Raw genomic sequence first — 22,850 nt, 5'->3', positions numbered from 1 at the left:
GTGAGTGCAGCAGATTTATTCAGAGAAAACAGTCATATAAAAAAACCTGTGAGGAAGTTCCCAGAGCCCTCACTTCATTTTCTCTTTGGTTCCTAATTAGGATTTGACGAGTTTGAAACCCTGTCCCGTGTCCAACACTGTAGGAAGAAACCAACTCATTTTCAATCTTTTCAAGCACCTAAAACACGCTTTACAGACCCAGAACATATTGAGACCGCAAAACCAGTTTGCCAGATGCACTAATGGATAGGTAACACGTGGGAAATAGATCATCCAGTGTTTGGCAACATCACTTCCTGTTGGCAAGTGCAGAGTATAGTCACTCCAGCGTTTCGACACGCCGTACACCGCTTTCACTGTACGTCCCTTTTCTGACCAGCTGATGTTACTGTCAGGGTTACAGTTGTACTCAACCCATTGCCTGGTGAAGTCTCCAAGCTGCGGAGGGTCTGCTTCCTCAACATCTACAACTCTGGCCATCTCTGCTCCTTGCACTGCGACGTACTGGTCGTTTACTTTTCTTACTTCTTTAACCCAAGGCTGAGAGTTCTCACAGTCTAGAACAATGATGAGTCGAGAACAAAAAGTGCCATTCTTTTCTCTCCACCACTCCAAAAGTGTGTCAAGTCGCAAAGCATCACCTCCTGCCACAAGGAAAACACATTTAGTATCAACACGAAGAAACACAAAACTCTACAGAATGTTAACTGGAATAACTTGCAACTTCAGTGCCAGAACTTTTCATGTTCCATCTCAGCTTATGCTCCAACTTTGCTTTTAAAGAGCACATTTTTATTAAATACAGTTACCTATGATGGGGATTCCTTCTGCCTAAGTGTAAGGGATACTGCAAGATCTATGCAGCTTTGAAAACCGAACTACTTACCCAAGCGTTTAAGGGAAACATCTTGCAAACAAACGAATAAAACTCCACTAGTTCCAAAGTGATTATTAATGTAAGAAACTGACGTCTATTTGTTGGAGGTTGGAAGTACAGATTTACAACAAAAACACTCTGGTTTGAAAGCATCCATTTTTAAAAAAATAAAGAAATTAAGATGACTTACAGAAGAGAAGTAGGAAAATGTAATTTAAAATAACAGCATTTCAATTCCAGAGTGATTTTCCCTGTGTAGCATAAGTACATTTAGCAAACTTTAAAATCTTGTTAATAGGAATTGAATTGCACAGATGAAGCTCAAACACAATACCTGCATATTTCAGCACTCACACTTGTCTGTAAGGGTTGACAAAAGAAGTAATTCAAGTTAATAGCCTGGAGTTCAAGCTTTAAGCACAACACTGCAGTTAAAGTAAAACCAAAATTACAGGGCTACAACTTTCTCTAAAACGAATGCAGACTTGGGAAAAAATAGTACCAAAGAAAACCTTAAGAATCTATAATAGAGATTTAATCTTGGTACATGATCTCCAGATTGCTGTATTTTATGTAATTACAACAGAGACTTGTGTAGAAGCCAGTTTCCTTTTTTTTTTTTTTTCCCCTAGGTAAGCCCCCTCTGTCAATTATCAGTAAAAATTTATTTGTTAACATTTGAAAGGCTTATAAGTAAACTTTATTTCAGTGTAACTAAGCAGGGATAGAGGTGATTTAAAAACAATGTAGTTGTTAACAACTGTCCAAAGAAAACCACCTCATCCTTCATCCACAAACACCCCCTCCACTTCCAGCCCTACTAACCTCGACCACACAGACTGATGGCCAGAGCAAGTTTCAGGCACCAAGCTCTGTGAGAAATCTATGCATCTGGCCACATCTGGCTCAGGCAGGTTTCACAAGCAGCTGGGCTGACAGTTTCAGTAACAAAGTTTGATTAGCCCAGCTCTCGCCTTGCATTCAGTGGGAAGAACACGACCTCCCATGTCGTTTGACTGCTCATGCTTTATGCATGACTAGTTAACAGTTTCTTTTATACACCACTGTGCTACAACCCACCTTCCAACTACAGAGAAACATCATTACTGAACTAATAAATCCAGAAAGGCTTCTTTAAAAGATGTCATTACAAAGCACAGACTACACTGCTACTGCTGTGCAGACTCACTGCATAAATCAAGAGAAAGACACTGCTTTTTCTATTAGATGCAAATGATGCATTTCCTTGTTGCCATCTCTTTACTCCTCTCCAGAGGTCAGAGGATGGTACACATTACAGGAGCTAATGACCAAACGTTCCATCTGTCACAAAACGCCGCTGCCCACTACAGAGTACGTGCTGTGCCACTGTACAGTCAAATACCCTTCATCTTCTCAGTCTATACTTCAGGTTACTCACAATAGCAGTGCTGACTGGAAGGACTATCAAGTTGCACCCATAATTTATCTAACTCTCGCAATGGGAAAATAATCCCAAAGTGTATTCAAGGCAAGCGGTAACTGTCTGTTCCCTTTCTTTATATGACTACACATTATCTCCAAATCGAAATTGAAGATTGGTGGTTGGAAAGAGAACTGAAAAGGAACTGGTTAAGATGCTAAAAATCACTGCATTTACACATTGCAGTAAACTTTATTGCAAATGTTACCTTGTCCCTTACTCCAAAAGTAAAGACAGAGCTTAATACTGGCTACAGCTACCTAAGCAGGTGCACAGGGAGCCTAGGCTCCTCTGCCACACTCCAAGCTGGCCAAATCTAAGTAATGATATGGATGCTGTTAAATTTCTGCATCAATGTTTGGTCATACATACCCTAGTAAACTAATGGTATCTGTGCTGCTGGCTGGAGCACTGGCAGTAGGCAGAGCTGAGCAGTTTGAGGCTCCACACGGTGCGTGGACAGACTTGGCAACTGTATGAGGTGGCAGCTGCTCTCCTGAACGCAGCCACCTTATTCTCAGTAATTCTCAAGTAATTCTGCCATGCTGGTACATACCACGTTACATCACTCATGCTTAGTGACTATTGCTGCAGCTTGTTGTTGTTGTTTGTTTGTTTTTTAAACCTACTGATACAGATGAAGCCTTTGAGGAAAAAAATACACACTGCTCATCAGCAGGTGTAATAATAGTTCAGGCATGGAATTGCACCAAAACAGGTGTTTGGCCTCCAGAAGAAGACTGACCTGTGTCTGAACAGCTTACCATGCCTGCATGCCAAGCTCAAATCTGTCTACTCTGCTCAAGAGACCATGTCTTGGCAGACTGCTGATGAGCTGCCAGCAGCTCAGAGGCACAGTGCTATCCATGAAAACCAACTCTGACCCAGGAAGAAAACAAGTTTCAGAGTTATCATTACAAGATTCGTATTTTGCACACAAAATTATCAGAAGGCCAGTTTCATACAGCAAGGGAACAAGGCTAAGCCTATCACCAATGTGAAAACTTCACAGGTTTACTAAACAATTGTTCTTATACAACTGATGTATAACTGCATAAAACAAGGCGATCAAAAAAGGGACAGAAGGGGGGAAAATGGTTTGCAATCTTGAGGCTACACTGTACCTAGAATGACTCCCAAACTCTAGGATGCCAGCAAACCTCAGTTTTTTTTTCCACAATACAAGGTTTCCTTAGTGTTTGAAGAGCTGCTTTTCTAGTGTGGTTGTACCAGCTTTTATTAATTTTAACTTTTATAAAACACAGAATAGGTCTTAAGGACACACATGCAGTCCTTCATGACAGCCTAGCTGTCACAGTGATACAGGACCCTGTAAGATTCACTTGTAAATGTGCTGGCTCCGCCATGTCCAGGAAATGAGAACAGATTATGTCTGTTCAATACAGTGAGCAAATACTCATTGAAGTACAGGGGATATCTGTATTTAGAGCAGGAGGCTGTCTTTTCCACATTAACTTGCTGGAACAAAAAGAAGTAATCTTTAAAGGTTACTTTTCAAATTGTAAGTGGAATAAGAAACTGTTTAAACTTGTAAGCGTACATTTGGGGTCAACGATCATAAGAAAAGTTAGCTGCAAAAGGATTCTTATCAAATTGACTAAACACTACAAAGGACAGAAGTTCATGCAGTTCATACTTGTCATACAGAGGAAGGGAAGGAAAGGGCTGCTTCTTTAGTTAGCTGCAAAGAAAAGAGGTTTCTCCATTTCTCTATTCTCTCCACTAGCAGAAGCAGTCAGCCTGCAACCTTGCCAATTTTGATGATTCCCTGTAAGCCCTGAATTTCTTAACAGTCATACTCTATATATTACCAATTCCTTTCTTCCTTCCATCAGAAGAGGGCTGGGACAGGAAGGTCATTGTCCCTCTCTTCTCTGCCCTTGTGAGGGCCCATCTGGAGTACTGTGTCCAGGTCTGGAGCCCCCAATACAAGAAAGACAGAGAACTGTTGGAGATGGTCCAGAGAAGAGTCACAAAGATGATCAGGGGACTGTAGCACCTCTGCTACAAAGACAGGCTGAGGGAGCTGGGCTTGTTCAGCCTGGAGAAAAGAAGGCTGTGTGGTGACCTCATTGCAGCCTTTCAGTAACTAAAGGGAGCCTACAAAGAGGAGGGGAATCAACTCTTTGAAAGGGTAGATAACAGCAGAACAAGAGGAGATGGTTTGAAGTAGATGGAGGGAAGATTTAGGTTGGATGTCAGGGGGAAGTTCTTTACTATGAGAGTGGTGAGGTGCTGGAACAGGCTACCCAGAGAAGTTGTATATGCCCCATCCCTGGAGGTGTTCAAGGCCAGGTTGGATGGGGCTCTGGGCAGCCTGGTCTAGTATTAGATATGGAGATTGGTGGCCCTGCATGTGGCAGGTGGGGTTGGAAATTCATGATCCTTGGTCCATTCAAACCTGGGTCATTCTGTGTGATTTATTCTGTTTGCGATTCCTTCCCTTCTAGGAGCTCACATGAACTTGTACTCCAAAGATGTGGTTCTTTGCCGTTCTGGACTATGAGATAACGTGACTTTGAAGTTTTGCAATATATCATGATTTATCAATGCCAAAATTATCAACAAGGAACATACAAAAGTTACCTGCCAGTGCCCATTCACCAGAGCCATGTGAGTGACCACTGTAATATAAAATATATGTATCATGTCTGGGTCCATCTGCGGTCCGAAGTTCAAGAAAAGACTTGATCTTGGAGTGAAGGGTATCAAAGGACAGTCCACTTGTAGAGTAGTCACAACCATATGTCTCAATCATGTGATATGCAAAAAATCTTTGGATGGCATTAAGCATGCCTGTAGATCTCAGGTTTAACTCTTGCACATGATCAGGTGGAAGAAGAGTTGGCTGGCCGTCAGGACTAAAGAGAAGAGAACCAGTTCTGATCAATAATTACCTCAGGTTTAGCAGACTTTTAGCAATTGAAAATTTCTTCCTGTGACATATTTTCTCTGCTATGAAGCACTACTACTGTAAATTCAAATTAACTTGAAAAACAGTTTACAAACAATGCCAAACACTGTATTTCAGTGAGGAGCCACTAACTTCCCCTCCCTGTTGTCACACCTCCTCCACTTCAAAGCGTGAACCTTTACTCAGCCCCACGCAGCTTTTTCCATGCAGGGAGAAATAGCGTCTCTGGACTCAGATTCGCTCTTGCCTGCACTCTGAACTTGCTGCTTGAAGACAAGCAGTGACCTGAACATGCAAGGCTCCCCTATTTCATCAAGTCCACTGAGAGAACACTGCCATCAGACAGGCACTTCTTCACAGATATTTGGGTGCAGGAAAAAGGAACACTAGTTTGCACAAAAAATATCAAGCAAACTAATTTTCAACAACAGAGTAGAAGAAACGCAAGTCACAATTTACTCTGATATTTTGAATTCATGTATTTCTGTTCCAAAATAGTCCTTATGCAATATGGTACTCCCTTATGCAGATACAATAACCCATTTGCATGTGCTGGTTGTGTGTGCTCATCTTTCAGCACAAGAAGTAACTTTCAGATAATGGTGTTCACAGTTTAGAAAACAAAAGTTCTAAGAAAATGATGAACTGTAGCTGGAACAAGCCAAGTGTATTCAAGTATGTGGACATACGTTCCTGAATAGTAATGGAAGAGCCTCATTATTCCAAAATGCAAGCTATTCATTAATCATAACAGCAAGAGATTTGGCCCTTCAAGATACCCAGTGGAATTAGTTACTCACTCTTTTTGAAGCAATACAAAAGTACCTAAGTAACAGCACTGGACTGCCTCTGTTTGCTAACAGTTCACTTACACTACTGTGAAGTTGAAGGATATGGTAACTGTACCTGCAGAAGTTGGTGGGAACCACAACAGCATACCCCACACACGTTCCTCCCAGACAGTTCCCCAACTCATGGAACAGCCCATGAGCCATGGACTCCAGAGGCAAAACAATGAGAAATGCACTCATGAAGATCCCGTTGGATGGCTAGAAAGAAAATAGACAGATTTAGGTATTGCATAAAAAGTTCTTCCTATACACAGCTTCAATGTGTTTTCCTTGTATTGATCAAGCATAACATGGAATGAGAATTATTATATGTAATGAATACTCATATATTTACATACACATTAAACACTGAGTACTCTAAAGACAAATGAAAGGTCAATTTGGCGGTTTGGGAAGACACTGGTGGTAAGCAGGGATCACTCTTCAGAGAGAAAGTGGTGAGGGGTCTGGAGCACAAGTCTTTTGAGGAGTGGCTGAGGGAGCTGGGATTGTCCAGTCTGGAGAAGAGGAGGCTCTGGGGAAACCTCATTGCACTCTACAACCTCCTGAAGGGAGGTTGTGGTGAAGAGGGATTTGGCCTCTTCTCCCAGGCAACGAGCAGAACTCAGGGTAATGGCCACAAGTTGTATCAGAGGAGGTTTAGATTAGACATAAGGAAGAACTTTTTCTCTCAGAGAGTGGTCAGGCACTGGAATGGCTGCCCAGGGAGGTGGTGGAGTCGCCGTCCCTGGCAGTGTTCAAGAGGCATCTGGACGATGTGCTGTGTGATATGGTTTAGTGCTTGTGGTGGCAACGGTGGTGAGGAGACAGTTGGACTAGATGATCTTATAGGTCGTTTCCAACCTTGTGATTCTATGATAGGAATGCATTTGAAATCACTGACAGCACAGGATTTAGGTTTGAAAGCCTTGATCATAGCTTAAGCTTCACCCATTTAAGCAGTGATATCAAATGCCAGAAAATTATGTGTATAAAATAAGTACTTCTGTAAATATTAGCAGGATTGGGACTTAATCAGTAAAGTACTGCAGACAATATTATGCACCTAGCATGAGATGACAGCATACTATAATACAGCATTAAAAATAACCGTTTCACTATTCTTGCTTTTTAATGCTAAGAGATTTTTATATATATATATACACACACACACTCATATCTCCTCAGCAAGGTACAATTGAATGTGTCACACAAAGACCCGTTAAGAACATTACTGTGATTATTGCATACTGCATTATTGTCTTTTTAAGACATTTCTTTATGTATCTTTATGTACATAGGTATCACAAGAAAAAGAGAATTACTACTGGACTTCGTTGCATTCACACAGCTGATATTCTTCATGAAATTTCCCTGTTTTGTAGCTAAAAAGCAGTTTTGGAAAGGATTACTTCAGTAACAGTGAAAAGTAGATCACTTCAATGAAAAAGGTAAGGTTCCAAAACTCAGTTGCAGCCACTAATGCCAGTATAATAAAAACAGACTGCTGAAATGTCAGGTGTCAGTGAGAGGCAGATCAGCTTCAAGTTTCCCTTATTTATTTAAATATGATGTGACTGGGTTTAATAAGGCATAAAATGCTTTAGGAAAGGTAGAACAATACAACACATAAACAACCAAGAACATTAACGTTCACGGTAAAGTTATCAAGTACTCATGTTCGTTTTACAGCAAAGGAAATAAATTCATGCCTACAGCCTCCTGTCCACAGCCTTCCACCACATTTATTTTACACGTGCTCTCTGTGTATGTACATATGTAATGTACAGCATTAGTATTTGCTTTTAAACCTGGATTTTGCTTTCCTGTTTACCACTCTTAGCGATTTGCTGCAGACTGGTAGTTCAGCTTAACACACAGAAAAAACAATTTACAATTTGGAATGTAAAACATAGTGGAAAAATGATATTTAAACCAACTCCATTCTCACTGGCGCACAGAGCTAATGCAACAATATTCAGTTTTTAAGAACACTGCACAACTTCCAAAGAAAAGCTTTACTCATCTCCTGTGCTTCCAGCTCTAAGATCCTGTGGTTTCTGAATGTCCCAGTTTTAAATAGTAGTCCATTGTACTTCTGATAGGATTTCACCCGAGTCCTTGAAATGGTGACAGCAATACTTTTACCACAAATAAGCACCAGAACCTGATATTACCTGACAACTAACTGATAACATTAACTGATAGTTGATAGCACTGCTCTCAAATAACCGATAACTGTTAACTGATAGCATCATTCTCAAATTCCACCACCTGAAACCACTATAAAATTATATCCAGATCTGACTAAGCTTTATAGAATTCCTTACCAATGAGAAGTTTATTTACCTAGTTTCTAGTGCTGAAGAGCAAGGCCATGACACTGAGCAGACAATCTATCATGCCATCAACAACCAAGGAGAGCTTCCCTTACCTGCAGCACAGCACATCTCATCAGAAAAGTTTAATATGTTGTGACTGGCTAACATTTGAGGAACAAAATCAGTTCAAATATAGTCTGTAAAAGGTGATAAGTCTCTTGATAATAAAGCAGTCAGATTTCACGTGGTGTAATGTAATCTCATATTTAGTGCTAATAATTTGAATCCATAAGGAGTAGTGCCTGCATATTAAATGCAAGTACATTACAGGAGATTCATAATCACCTTTATGTGCATCATTTTCTTAGCCATCTCAGGAGATATCTTCCATCATTCCAGACATATTCTTTACCAATTATGCCTACTGCTCAGTGGGTCAGGATCACTGGGTGAGTTAGGAGACAGGAAGTCCCCACTGAAGTACAAAGAAGCACTCATGAAGCAACTCTCAAATCCTGTGTCAGACCATAAGGATTTTCAGAGTAATTTCCCCAAACCACAGTATAACCATTACAGCACAACCTCAACCTGTTCTGTTGTAACTAAGGAGAAAAATAACCCTGTAACTCATTTTTGTGCCAAATGTCAGCAGAATAGAGCTCAGTTCCCAAACAAACTCTGATAATGAAAAGGACTCAATGACAACTTACAAAGATCTGCCAAGCATTCAATCTTTAGAAACTTGGTAAAGTATATGATGTTGATGAAATATTGGAGCTCTTGCTAAACTAGTTTCCAGATTTGGAGGTTTCTGAAACTGTAGATACCAGAAGATAAACTTGCCTTAAGTTACCGTAAAAATTGAAGGGCTCATCTGGAAAAGTTTCCCATTTATGATCAGTTAGCAGTTTTTCTAGACCTTGAAAAGCCTGAATGCACGGACCATGAAGTGGTCAAGCTTTAGGACTATGACAAATCCAGCTTTTCCATCACATATAAACATGATGTATATAAATATGAGTTTTGGATCTTGTTATAACAAACTGCTCCTATGTTGCATTAGTGTTTTAATCAGAATGATCAAGTTACAAACAAAAAAATACCCTGAACCACAAAAACAACATATATCAGTTGAAAAGGACCACAGCGATCATGTATTTTCAACCCCCCTGCTATACGCAGGGTCACCAACCACCAGACCAGGCTGCCCAGAGCCGCATCCAGCCTGGCCTTGAATGCCTCCAGGGATGGGGCATCCACAGCCTCCTTGGGCAACCTGTTCCAGCGTGTCACCACCCTCTGTGTGAAAACCTTTCTCCTAATATCTAACCTCAACCTGCCCTGTCTCAGTTTAAAACCATTCCCCCGTGTCCTATCACTGTCCACCCTCGTAAACAGCCATACCCGCTCCTGTTTATAGGCTCCCTTCAAATACTGGAAGGCCACAATGAGGTCTCCCCAGAGCCTTCTCTTCTCCAAGCTAAACAAGCTCAGTTCTCTCAACCTTTCCTCACAGGAGAGATGCTCCAGCCCTCTGATCATCTCAGTGCCCTCCTCTGGACCAGCTCCAAGAGCTCCACATCCTTCCTGAACAGGGGCCCCAGGCCTGGACACAGTACTGCAGATGGGGCCTCACAAGAGCTGAGTAGAGGGGGACAATCACCTCCCTCTGTCTGCTGGCCACCCCTTGTTTAATGCAGCCCAGAATACAGTTGGGCTGCAAGCACACACTGCTGGCTCATGTCCAGCTTTTCTTCTATAAGAAGAATATCTCTATGAATATCACAAGGAATACAATTACATCATTAAATTAATGAATTTGTATTTTGGAAGTTTACTTAGAAAATGCTATCATGTTCTAAACACTCCCTGCATTTCCCCAAGCCCCTAAAACATACACTGTGGTAAGCCTACAGAGCATTCTGCAATAACAGAACTTGAGATCATCATGAAAATTTACAGTTTTCATTACATATCCAACTGAGTCAGATTCAAAAATAAACAAATTTCCAATTAATTGCTGAAAGTACTCCTATTAAATGAAGATACCAGCAGGAAAATTCACAAGTACTTGTTGGATAAGGGTCTTACAAAAAAAAGTAATCATCTCTAAGATCCATCTTGCTCCTTAGTTTGTACTAAATCTTAAAGAAGAAGGGAAAATGTGCTCTACCAGGTTATGAGTCAGCTCCACCTGAGGTTTCAACTTATCCTCATTTAGCTTCCATCTTATGCTACCAAGTAGTAAAGCGTATTTATTGTTAGAATATATATTTCATGCCTATAGACATCTATCTAATGTAAACATGTTGGCACTTGCTGTCAGCTCTTCATCACAGTTTTGATTTAGAAGAAATACACCACTAAGAAATACAAGAATGATTAATGATGTTGGAGAAACAGTAGATGAAATATTTTAATTCAGCACAGCAAAAAAAAAAAAAAAAAAGCAAAAAAAAAAGGCAAAAAAAAAAATTGCAAAAAAAAAGGCAAAAAAAAAAAAGGCAAAAGAAAAAAAAAGGAAAAAAAAGAAAAAGAACATTTTAAAATATCGAAACTATAACACCACAGCAAGAAATAGTATCTAATTAACTAATTATTGTAAGTCTTAAGGTGGGTCCCTAAGATAGCAGCTCAGATGCCAAGTGGAGACTCAGTAAATCCAAAGGTTTTGATGACTGCCCTTAAAGAAGCAGATGGCTGTGCACTCACAGCCGGAGCCAGAAAGGGATTTTGTTCTTTCAGCAGTTCAGCCCGTTTTGTCTCTGCTGCTGACTGCTCAAGCAATCTCAGCCCAAAGCAGCTCTCTGTACTCCAAGTGCCTACTGATCCCAGACCACACAAAAAGCAGAGAGAGGACACGGACCATCCCTACAATACAACTGAAAAGATAAGAAGCTTTTTTATCTCTTGGCTTCTGGTGGTTTTACTGTTTGGTTTTGCCTTTGTCTGTGTTCTTCTAAAGAATATTTAGGAAATATATAATACATTCTCATTTCAAATAATGTGGAAAAGTTTAAAAAAAATACTTCTTGCTTTGGCTACTGAGATGACAGACAATGGAAGATGAGTGAGATTTGCTAGCAGTGCTATCCTTTGCTTTTATTTAGCTTTCAAAGCAACTTTATGGTTAAATGTAACTTAAGACACCAGAAGTTAGAGGTACTTTACATCAAAGTATACTGTTTTATACTCATGGATAGGACAACTCCATTCCCAAGGAGAAAACCACTGCTGAAACAATTCCAACACAGCATCTAACAACTGAGCATTAGTGATACGTGACTGCTGAAAACAACAACGAGGAGGAAGAAATAAATAAAGAAGCATTAAATTAAATCAGAAGCCAGTTACAAATAGCTATTGCAAAGCCCCCATGATTAAACAGAAATTCATAAGCAGATGTCAGCTCAGATTATCACAGAGCTGCCAAATGGTGAGGCTGGCAGGGACCTCCGGAGGTCATCTGCTCCAGCCCCCTGCTTGGGCAGGGCCGCCCAGAGCAGGCAGCCCGGGATCACCTGCACCAGAGAGACAGGAGGCTTACAAAGATGGATTTGTGTATTTGTAAGGAAAAATTCTGCCCTGCATTTCAGTACCCAATCTAAATAATAGCTCTCTGTTTTACCTATCCTTGGTCTTGTGCACTTACGGGGAAATAAACAAGTAATGCTGCTGAGCTCCTCTCCAGTCGTTCTGCAAATAAAGCCAATACACTCCAGGAAGAGAGCTCAGGAGAAAAAGAATAACTTGATAACTCATCTATGAAGGACAGCTTGTTCCAGTGAAAACAGGGGCTACTCTACAGGAAGAAAGACAACTTAAAGACAGAACTTGTGAAGTCCAACTACCAAAAGAAACAGCCTTATAACAAATTATTTAACAAAAGAGTAGTCTCTGGAGAACACTGAATGATGCATTGCTTCTGACTAAAAAAATAGCACTGGGAAAATCAAGAAAATAGTTTCAGAAAATAGTCATCACATGCACTGGCAGACAGATTTGATGCATTGTGTCCCATCCCTGTTCTCTACTCTAATCACAGGAAAGCCCATCTCTCAGCCAACACGCATTTGTAACAACAAAACCAGAAACAGTTGTCAACTTAAAAGCATATCTATTGGAACTCTGATTTTTTTTGAATACAAAAGCTTCAATTCTGCAATTAATTAGACTGACAGTAATGCATTAACATAAATCAGACTCTTCTTCCCTTACCTTGGCATACAGCACTTAACAATTTGATTTTTAGTTTCTTAGAAAAAGATTCCTTCAAACCTTCCCAAGATCTTTGCTTGCAAATTCCAAGACCTTCATGTGCAATTTTTTCATCATTTTATTAGCATCTGAAAGAAGTAATGCCTGAGTCATTCGCATGTCTTCTGCTGGATTCTGTTCCAATCAATAGCCTAATTACAGACAGGCACATGAGTAATTGCTGAAATGAGTAAGTGCTACTGGAGTTAAAGAGGCTATTGATCTGACTAAAATTATTTACAGAAAAATAAAGGCAGTGAAGAATGCTTGCAGATTTTTCCAAGAAAAATTTCAGCGTGTTTCTACTGACAAGTCAAGGTGTCCTTCCCTTCCAGCAAAAGTAGGATTACTCTCAGAAGCAGACCATGTCATTACGTCCCACTGAAAACCTGCTTCTCAATTTTTGAGTGCAATCAGCTTTAACAAATTACTTTTACATTTCTTGTGCTTCCAGAGCAAATCCTTCAGGTTGACTCTTCACATTTCAAGTTTGATCTGTCGGAGACAGAATCAGTTTAGTTCTTTCTAAGCACATACCAAAGTCCCAGAAACAGAGACTTACAGCCCTTGGCTGATTGCAAGGGCTGAACTTCCCTTAAAGAAAGGTCCTTGGCTGACAGGACTTCCATCCTCCACAGTCCTGCTTGAGACAGAAGAAAATAACACGAATATAAGCCTCAGGAAATGTGTCCCCATCAACTTGTCCAGTTTCCCCTTGCACCTCAGTGACCACTTAGTGCGTGCTGTGATACAGTCCAAGCAAACCTGACTGTACAGGGAACTAATCCTACCTGTCTTCTCAAACTTGTCTCATGCCAACTTGATTCTCATCTGCTTTTGGACTGGAACTTACTTTCTGACACGCACGGTATTTTATATTCCCACTTAGCTCATTTTCGTACTGAAGCATTCTCATTTAGCCATTCCTGTTTCAAATCTCTAATGAATTTCATCACTCTTCTGCAAACCTTCTCCTGTTCTCTTATCTAGTGGGTGACAATTAAGAATTGCACTGAAAATACTGAAGCTATGTATTTATGCAGTGGATAAAAATACCTCCAGTTCTTCCCCAACAACTCCCAGTATTTAATTTGCTTTTTTGACCACTAATAAACATTAAGCTGACACTGTCATGGGAAAGCATCTACCAGCCTTAAAATCTTTTTCTATTACATACTAACATCAGCAGTTTTCTTTTTCTTTTCTTCTTTTGGAGCAACAGTTTCTAAAAACTAGAACACAACATATTAAATCCCAATTTATACTGATAAATTGTATGCTGATATATCATTGCTTTCTTACTTCTAATTATTTTGAAAACTGACATTGCCCAGACAGATACAGAAGAGGCAAGGCTTCTTGCAGTTTCTGTAACTACCAAGGTATCCATTTATTAAGCTGTGCTCTGGCAGGTCTGATAAAACACCACCTTTTCTGACAGCAGAAGAAATAGGCAGAGAGTGATCTGTGAGGCAAACATCACACCTCTGAGACAGAAATGCTTTTAGCTGAAGACAACTGCACTCATAATCTTAAACTAATTCATTACTGTAAATACACAATGCAAGAAACACAAATACAGTAAAATAAATGTCAACATAATTATCTTTGAAAATAATTACAATTATGAAACGTATTTCCGGATGAGTATGTGGTCCAATGCCTTTCATTTCTGCCACTATGATTACTCCTCTTCCCACTCAATAGGTAAATACACAACCCATCAGACAGAGGTGATGAGTGACAGCTTATCTTATTTACACACAGGATGCTAGAAACTGAACTTAACCAAAAATACCACAAATACGGTTTTAGCTGAATTGTCAGCTTCCCTCTTGCTAAATGTCCTGCACAAGGCATTCTGAAGCACAACAGCACTTCCCCAGAATTAGAGAGGCCTGAAAATGATCAAAATAACAGCTGCAGTTATTTTGGGGGCGCACAACAGGGATGGAAAAAAAAAGAAATGACATGGAATTATCAGCACAAAGAGCAGAAAGTAACAGGATGAGTTTGAATCCAATCTTCCCTGCTTATGCAGGCAAGCCACACTCACAAAGCAGCCCTCCTGAGAGCAGGGCTGTAACATGTCAGTCAGATTGGTAGGGAGGGGGCAGCCAGCCCTGAAAGGCTCCACACACAGGCACTGGAAGCTATCAGAACAAACCACCACCCCCAGCTACCTGGCCAACTTGTACAGCTGATCTGTTCTGACTGCTTTGCTGGGTACAAACAGGTGGAGCAACTCCAGCCAATCCATTTTTGTAATTATTAACCCAAGAACATTAAAGGAGTAGGGTGAAGACAAAGAAACCAGGAAGAATGTTTGAGAGATTGTGAGAAATTTGCTTTCACTAAAGAAGTTATCTGGCACAGCAAAATTAAAGATCTGCATTCTGCTCAATAAAAATCACATCATTTGCAGAAGAAAAAAAATATGGAAGTCAACAGTATTAATACGCTGATATCCTATATTTACTGCTTTGTCTCCCAATCTATTGTTTCATTTCTTTCAGTGCATTAGCACCTTTACCTTCCATAAACACAACCAGAGAATGGCTTGAGCTTGAAAGGAGATTCAGTATCATATCATTCCCCCCCACTGCCTCAACCCCCTTGCACCCACCAGCTCAGGCTGCCCAGGGCCCCATCCAACCTGGCCTTGGACACCTCCACGGATGGGGCATCCACAGCATTTCTGGGCAGCTGTGCCAGTGCCTCACCTCCCTTTGAGCAAATATTTACTTCCCAACATCTAATCTAAAACTATCCCCTTTTAGTTTAACGCTGTTACACCTTCTCCTATCTCTATACTCTCTGATAAAGGTCCCTCCCATTCTTTTCTGTAGACCCCCTTTCAGTACTGGAAGGCTGCAATGACGTCTTTCTGGATATTTCTATTCTCCAAGCTGAATAACTGCAACTCTCTCAGCCTCTCTTCATAGGAGAGGTGCTCCAGCCTTTTGATCACTCCTGGCTCTCCTCTGGACTTGCAGCTCCACATCCTTCTTAGGCTAGAGCTAAATGCAGTACTGCAGGTAGGAGCTCATAAGGGCAGAGTGAAGGGGGACATGCATCTCCTTTGCCCTGCTGGTCACCCCTCTTTTGATGCAGCCCAGGACATGGTTGGCTTTTTGGGCTGCAAGAGCATACTGCTGGCTCACGTTGAGTGCTACATCAACCAGCACCCCCAAGACCTTCTCCTTCAGGCTGCTCTTAATCTGTTCTCCACCTAGCCTGTATTCATGCATGGGATTGCCTCAACACGTGCAGAACACTGCACTTGGACTTGTTAACTTCATGTTGTTTGCATGGGCCCATTTCTCTTGAGCTTGTTTATATCCCTGTGGATAGCATCCATAGCATCCCCTAGCACATCACCTTCATTACACCACTTGGTGTGGTGCCATCCATAAACTTGCTGAGGGTGCACTGAATCCCACAGTCTGCATCACTGACAAGATGTTTAATATTGCTGGTCCTAACACAGACCTCTGAGCGACACCACTTGTAACAGGTCTCCACCTGGACACGAAGCTATTGACAGCAGATCTGGGAGCTCAACCATCCAACCAATTCCTTATCTGCCAAATGATTCATCCATCACATCCACACCTCTCCAATTAGAGACAAGACTGCTGTGTAGTACAGTGTCAAATGCTTTGTCCAGGTGGATGATGTGAGAAATATATTCTGGGCAATTTTCTTCTCTACTGTAATTTTTTGGGGTTCTTTTGTCCTTTCCGCAAGTTGAGGCACTGTAGTGACACACGTTAATACTTCTCCAAGAAAAAGCAAAACTTCCCGCCCTTTATGGCGAGCTTGTCTGTTAACCTCTGGTGCTCCTAACAAAGGATAAAAACAAACCCAAAAACCCTACCCTCCTCTCCCACCGCAGCTCCTACAAAACACCTGTTAATTGCCTTTTCAAAAAACTCTGTAATACCTTTAATCCACGAGGCTATTTAAATCTAAGAAACTGCAGGAATGAGAAACTGTTTTGGAAATCTCTGGAAACTACAGATATTTCTGCTACATGTAGCAATTTTGTATTGCTAGATACTAGATTGCTAGATAGATCTTTGCATTTTAATATCTAATTGATAAAATTCTTTTGAGAGACGCATGAACATAAAAAGAGATTGTTGAAGCTTTTCAGATCAACCGAAGAAGGCAGATGCCAAACTCCCTTTTTGCCCTGCTGCCCCAGTGATAACATGCAATGTACTTTAATTTGGACACTGAACAAGCATTTCGAGAGGAATGTATGTTTTCTGATAAAGAAATCACACAGGTCCTAAGTGGGGAAAAAAAACACCACAAGTCTTAAGAACACTGTGATTTTACGAACTGGTCTTTCTGAGATATGTACAGATTTGAATGTAAGCCACTGAGAGCACTCACACCAACCATCTGCTGGTTTGTCAGACTCCTGACTTCCCATTAATGTTTAAATACCAAGCAAAACCACTGAAAAATGCACTCTAAAAACAAAGGTCTGCCTTGATTCTATTAAAACAGTCCATAAAATAAAGTCCTCAATATGGTGTGTGTTAGTGGGAGCTGATGCAGTGATTCAGTTTTAGAACAAATTTTGTGGCACGAGTAATTTGGAGTCAAAATAATCTTCTAAGTGGGTAAATTTAAAATACTTTTCACACTTCTTTTACCCTGGAAACATGATTGGAACTTCCCATTCTGGCCATGAAGAATTTCCAGTTGCCTTCATTAGCCACAGTCAAGGCAACACAAAGCGTTAAATCAGAAGAGGAAGCTTTTGAAGCCAAAGGTTCCAACTCTGAATCGCTAAGCTTTGATGACACGATACACCACCAAATGTCACAAGAATTTTAAGAAGCCAGTAATTCTCAGGGACATTCTCAAGAGGGAGATCAAAATAAAGAGATTATTACTTACTTGCCAAGAAACTGCCCCCAAAACAGCAGTTGCGAGAAGGCTGAAAAATACTAGCTGTTTTGAAATCAAACAGAAGTGACGCATTCCTTTAGATGCCATAACTCTGTCAAGGCTGTTGTTTTCTGCACAGTGGGTATAGTACACTTTATGACAGTCATTTAACTTTGTGTGAAATCCCCAAAGAGTTATAAAAAAGATCACGTGACAGATCATCCAAAAAATACCAAAGATAGAAAAGCCAGGTATCACAAAGTACCAGAGATCCAAATACCGTAGCTTGAAGGCAGCAAGAATGAAAAAGATTAGTTCAATGACTCCCACTGAGACGACAGAAAGCCTTCTGCAGATTTTACCACGGTACAGGTAGGGCTTCCATCGTTCTGTAACTGAAAGTCCACTGAAGTAGACATCGAGAAGGGGATCCGAAATCAGGCAGCTGAAGAAACAGGCCAAGGCAAAAGGGTTTGTGGGAATTTGCAGTGATGGAAAAAAGAGTAAGGATGCAATGGCTCCAAAAATGGCCAAATTTGGAATTGCCAAAAAAGACTTCATACGTAAGTCAATAATCAGCATGGCCAAAGCTATAACCAACAGAATAATACTCATAGATTTTTCTACCAGCATAGTTGTGCTGGCAATTGCAAATCCAACTAGCTCCAAAAATTCAACTGTTGTCAGCAGAGTCGGTCGATGATGGATACATCCACAAATCCTCTCAACCAAAGAACACAGTACCCTCAAAACAATGGCAGAAAGGAGTAGATATTTAGTAGCTTCTTCTTTCACATCATTTTTGAAGGCAGAATTATTGAGAAAACAGAGAAGGCCAAGCAAAAAACCAAACCAAAGATTGGAGAGACTCAAACTTGCTGTTTCCATTGAAAAATAGTAGTACAGTATGCTGGCAATTCCAAGAACAAACAGTCCAAGAATAAATATTACCAAAATCAGTGCATCTGCAGTTTTTTCCCACCTGACATAAAGGCCCATACAAACGGCAACCAGCAAGTCGATTCTGGCAAGATAGCCAAGATATCTGACTGACGAATGCATGTTCACTTCTCTGTTTGCTTCTTCCAGCCTTGTCATTGCTGCATAGAGACAATGACTAAAGCAGTAACGTATTGACCCACACATGTAAACTGCAGTTAGGGGTTTTTACCCACTTGAGTGAAAGAAAATATTGGGGTTTCATCCAACAAATTCAGTGTGACAACTGCTTTTTGTAGTATCATTTCAGCAACAGTGGTCCAGAATCATTGAAGTGCCTGGAAGGGAAATTTTTAAAAATGTTAGTGGCAATTAACTCTCTTTAACAGTATACAACATAAACACAACACATCCATTTAACATCTGAAATACAAAATGAATACAAGACAAGTGTGTTTTTAAAGGTGATTCAAATTTATTTCATCATTAATACATCAAACTGTTTTCACATAGATCTTATTTCATAATTTGAACAAGAAAAATTTAAACCAAACTTGGCCTGTGCAGCTTTGCCATGCGAACCATCCACTGGGTATTTGTATTGGATATCTAAGTGTATCCAAAGCATTTCTGTTTTATCCATTACCTTACAAAACATTTCACTATTGCTTTAAAGCATTGTTTTACTTCACATTTGTTCTACTTTACTTCACATTTTTAAGTTCTGCCTTTATACCAAACCTTCTCAATATGTTTTGCAAGTCTTCCTTTTACCAGTCAAGTAGCTACAGAGTTTACAAAAAAAACTTCACCATCAGTTAACAACCTTCAGCCCAAAATAGATCACAAAAAAGGCAATTATCATCATCTCCACTTCTCAGAAGAGGAATGGTGATATCATTTATCAACCGATTTGGCACTCACTGTATTCAGAGATAAAATTCAGCCTTTTTTTTTTTTTTTTTAAACAATCTCAGTGCCTTCAGTTTTACCTCTGAGACATATTTCCCCATGAAACAAACAACAAAAACAAAATAATCAAGATAAACATTATATTTAAAATGTAAACTCTTCCTACCCAGACCCATTTAACTGCTGTGGTTTTCTTTTCCATACAAAATCATAGAATTGCTGAGGTTGGAAGGCCCTGAAAGACCAGCTAGTTCCAACCTCCTGCTGTGGGCAGGGTTGCTACTCAATGGATCACAGACTACCTAGGGCCTCATCTAATCTGGACTTGAAAACCTCCAAGGATGGGGCATCCACAACTTCCCAGGGCAACCTCAGTGAAAAAACTTTCTCTAACATCTAATCTAAATCTCCCCTCTTTCGGTTTAAAACCATTCCCCTTCATCCTATAATTATCAAACCATCTAAGAAGTCTGTCTCCCTCCTATTTATAAGCTCCTTGTGAGCTCTGGAAGGCCACAATGAAATCTCCCCGATGTTCTCTTCCGCAGCCAGAACAAGCCCAACTCACCGTAGCAGAGGTGCTCCAGCCCTCTGACCACCTTTGTGGCTTCCTCTGAACATGCTCCCACAGTTCCACATCTTCTGAATGCTGGGGACCCCAGACCTGGGCACAGTATTTCAGATAGGGCCTCATGATGGCAGAGTAGAGGGGAATAATCACCTTCCTTGTTTCCAATTCAGCCCAGAACACACAGTCATATTTTAGGTGAGATCTATGGAGATCTCACTAGAGATCATCAATATTTTACAGGATATGCTTCTTCCCGGTCTGAACTCAATTTTGAAACATGAGGACTACTGCAATCCTATGGGTGTCTAATCTTACCAAGTTTACATACAAACAATACCATTAATTTTCATAATGAGAACTCCTTTGAGAACTTCTGTTTCTATTTCCATCAACGTCTGTATTTCACTGTATTTATTTATTAGGAGAAACATTAGAGAACACTTTGACTGAAATTCCTACCTTAAGGTCACATTCTCTCTTCAGTTTTATGTTCCAGTTTCTTTAAATGCACCAAGAACAGAAATGAGGGATTGACTGGCCTACACGTTTTGGTTGCCCCAAAGACTGATATGCAATATCAAACCACCTTAAGTAACTGGCTTAGTGACAAGCTGAGCCTAAGGATTCCTATTTTTTAAATTACTTAAGATTGGTAACATTTTCAATTCACCTAAGGTACACTGCAGATATTACTTGGAAAGAATTGTGCATTAAAAATCTGTTTAATTGAAACAGAATACACACAACCTACTCACAAGGGATGGCTATTACATGATGCTCTGTGAGTTCTCTGGATTTCAGCAATGCCTTTCACAGTACTCATTAATGATTTATATATATAAACTGAATTGATAACTGTCTGAACACTTAGGATCTCGTAATATTTTGCCCCTCACCCAGTAATACAGGTGCCTCTAAGCACTTCACTTGTTCTCTACATAGCTCGCACAGCCCAAAGTTAGCTATCATGTTCTTGGTGACAACTTATCAGGTATTACAGCTCTGTGCTTACTCCTGTATTCTTGTAACACAACCAACATTCGCTTTGGAGACCACTTGAGCCATCTATTAAACTTCCACATACTCTCTTCCTCCACACAAAGCTCCCAGTTAGCCCTCATTCGAGCCACAAACACAGAGGAATCATTTCACATTCTCTTCCAACTCTCAGCACTGATGTCTGATGGTTGCTACGCAGAGCTGCACGTGCTGTCCTGCTGTCATGGAACCTTCCTGGCATCCTCCAAGACAAGGATTAATGCTGGAGGTATTCATTCAGACAACAGCTTCATACAAGGCATTGGTTTGTCCCACACACAAAATGCGTGAGCTTCCACACAATGCCTGGCTTCAAATTCTGCCACTGCTGCTAAATCACTTTTCGTAGGCTGTTACACAACAAACTCCCCCACAGCAAGCCTCTCTATCTGGCTGAGCACACGTTGAGCTGAGTTTTGTTGTCATCACATCATGAGAAACATGAAACAGAAACTGCTGCTACTGGCGTCAAGGTGTCTGCGTGGGCATGTCGATAGCAGAAAACACAGAGCTGGTTCAAGTGCTGAGTTACCTGCAGCACAGCAGCATTCTGGCAGCCCAGACCCTGAATCCAGCCTTCTCTTCCTGATTTTCTACTGGATTAGCAAAAATGTCCACTAAGAAAACATTCTATTAGACACCAATGTTCTAATCAAAACGCACAGCCAACATTTTGGTTAAAAGAATAAAAAGCCTTATTTTTGCGATTTATGTACACAGATACACAGATTTTACCAAGACACTGTAACACAGCAAATCCAATGGGGAATTCCTATATTAGATTTATTCTTCAAAATATAACTATCTGCTGCTTTTGTCACTCATTTGTGGTTAAACTTGGAACAAAGGACAGTTCAAAGTTTGTCTTTTACCTCAAACGGCATCTGTGTTTCAAGCTGGCACTTCCGAGTTGAACAGCTGATCAAATCAAACTCGATACTGAGTAAAACAGAATGTGTACATTTCTTTCTAAGCACTCTTTGAATTTTGCAGACTTACGGCTGCAAGAGCCTGGAGCCTGCAAACAGATTTGAACACTCAACTCTGCAGGAGCTTTTCTGCATAAAAAGGCACAGTGCTCCCAAGGCAGTTTGTACCACCATTTGCACAGGCAGAAAAAAACCCAAACTACACCCAAAGTAGCACAAGGGCGGTTCGTTGGTTTCAAGGCTGGGCAAGGCCCATCTACGCTGGATTCCCAAAGCCTGTTACCGGACCCCACCTCCTGCCACATTCTTCCAGTTCTGCGAGCATTTGTAGCAAAAGCGACTTTCAGCAAGAAAAATACCGCTCAGTCAACGCGCTAACGTTGGAACAGGTTCCAACCTCAGAGTAACGATTCCGTTCGTCCTCAAGCGGCAGCACGGAGCGCAGCCCGGCCGGCAGGCCCCACCGGCTGCCCGGAGCCGTGTCGGGGGCACCCGCCGTGCAACGCCGAGCCAGGCGCTGCTGCTGCCGCTGGCACAGGAGCCCGCCGCGCCCTGATGCGCGACAGCCGCTTCGTGCAGGGGGCTGCGCCCCGGTGCTTTCCTCCGGGGAACCCTCGGCCCCGCGAAGCCTCTCGTCCCGTCCCGCACTCACCTCAACAGGCGCCCCGCCAACTTCCTCCCGCGCCGCGCCGCCGCCATCTTGAGGCTGAGGCCGCGGCTACGGGCAGCGCCGGGGCCCAAACCGCGGCGGCGGCGGAAGAGCCGGGCCTGCGCCCGCTCGGCGCCGCGGGGCTCGGAGAGCTGCCTTACGGGGTGCTGGCGGTGGGGGCGCCCGGCTGCGGGAGGACGGCGCGGCGCTCCGAGGAGCCGG

General features: G+C 41.3%; 1 protein-coding gene across 2 annotated transcripts; it reads right to left on the bottom strand.

The window, feature by feature from the left end:
- On the bottom strand, window positions 1-22,712 carry TMEM168 (transmembrane protein 168). Of its 2 annotated transcripts, none has more exons than XM_042816155.1 (5): window positions 22,632-22,712; window positions 17,600-18,867; window positions 6,181-6,323; window positions 4,947-5,221; window positions 1-644 (listed from the first exon to the last, which is right to left on the bottom strand). In XM_042816155.1, exons 2-5 carry the CDS (start codon window positions 18,734-18,736, stop codon window positions 97-99), a joined length of 2,103 nt encoding a protein of 700 aa, XP_042672089.1. In that variant the 5' UTR covers window positions 18,737-18,867; window positions 22,632-22,712; the 3' UTR covers window positions 1-96. The 2 variants fall into 2 exon arrangements, with proteins under 2 accessions (XP_042672089.1, XP_042672090.1); XM_042816156.1 differs by lacking the exon at window positions 22,632-22,712 and adding an exon at window positions 20,010-21,347.
- Between the last annotated feature and the right edge of the window lie 138 nt (window positions 22,713-22,850).

The sequence above is a fragment of the Centrocercus urophasianus genome, unplaced genomic scaffold (assembly GCF_019232065.1).
Source record: "Centrocercus urophasianus isolate 14NV4802_14NV808 unplaced genomic scaffold, USGS_Curo_1.0 seq_15, whole genome shotgun sequence".
Lineage (NCBI taxonomy): Eukaryota > Metazoa > Chordata > Aves > Galliformes > Phasianidae > Centrocercus > Centrocercus urophasianus.
The sequence above is the reverse complement of the archived record's forward strand: the minus strand, read 5'-3'. Positions and strand labels throughout refer to the sequence as shown.

Bases quoted from the DNA above. Each gene is read 5' to 3' on its own strand.
- TMEM168 (XM_042816155.1), bottom strand. From the start codon at position 18,736: ATGTGTGGGTCAATACGTTACTGCTTTAGTCATTGTCTCTATGCAGCA. The intron at 6,324-17,599 runs GTAAGTAATAAT...TTTTCTTTCTAG, and splicing joins TGGGGGCAGTTTCTTGGCAA to CCATCCAACGGGATCTTCAT. The intron at 5,222-6,180 runs GTACAGTTACCA...TCTTCTCTTTAG, and splicing joins GTTCCCACCAACTTCTGCAG to TCCTGACGGCCAGCCAACTC.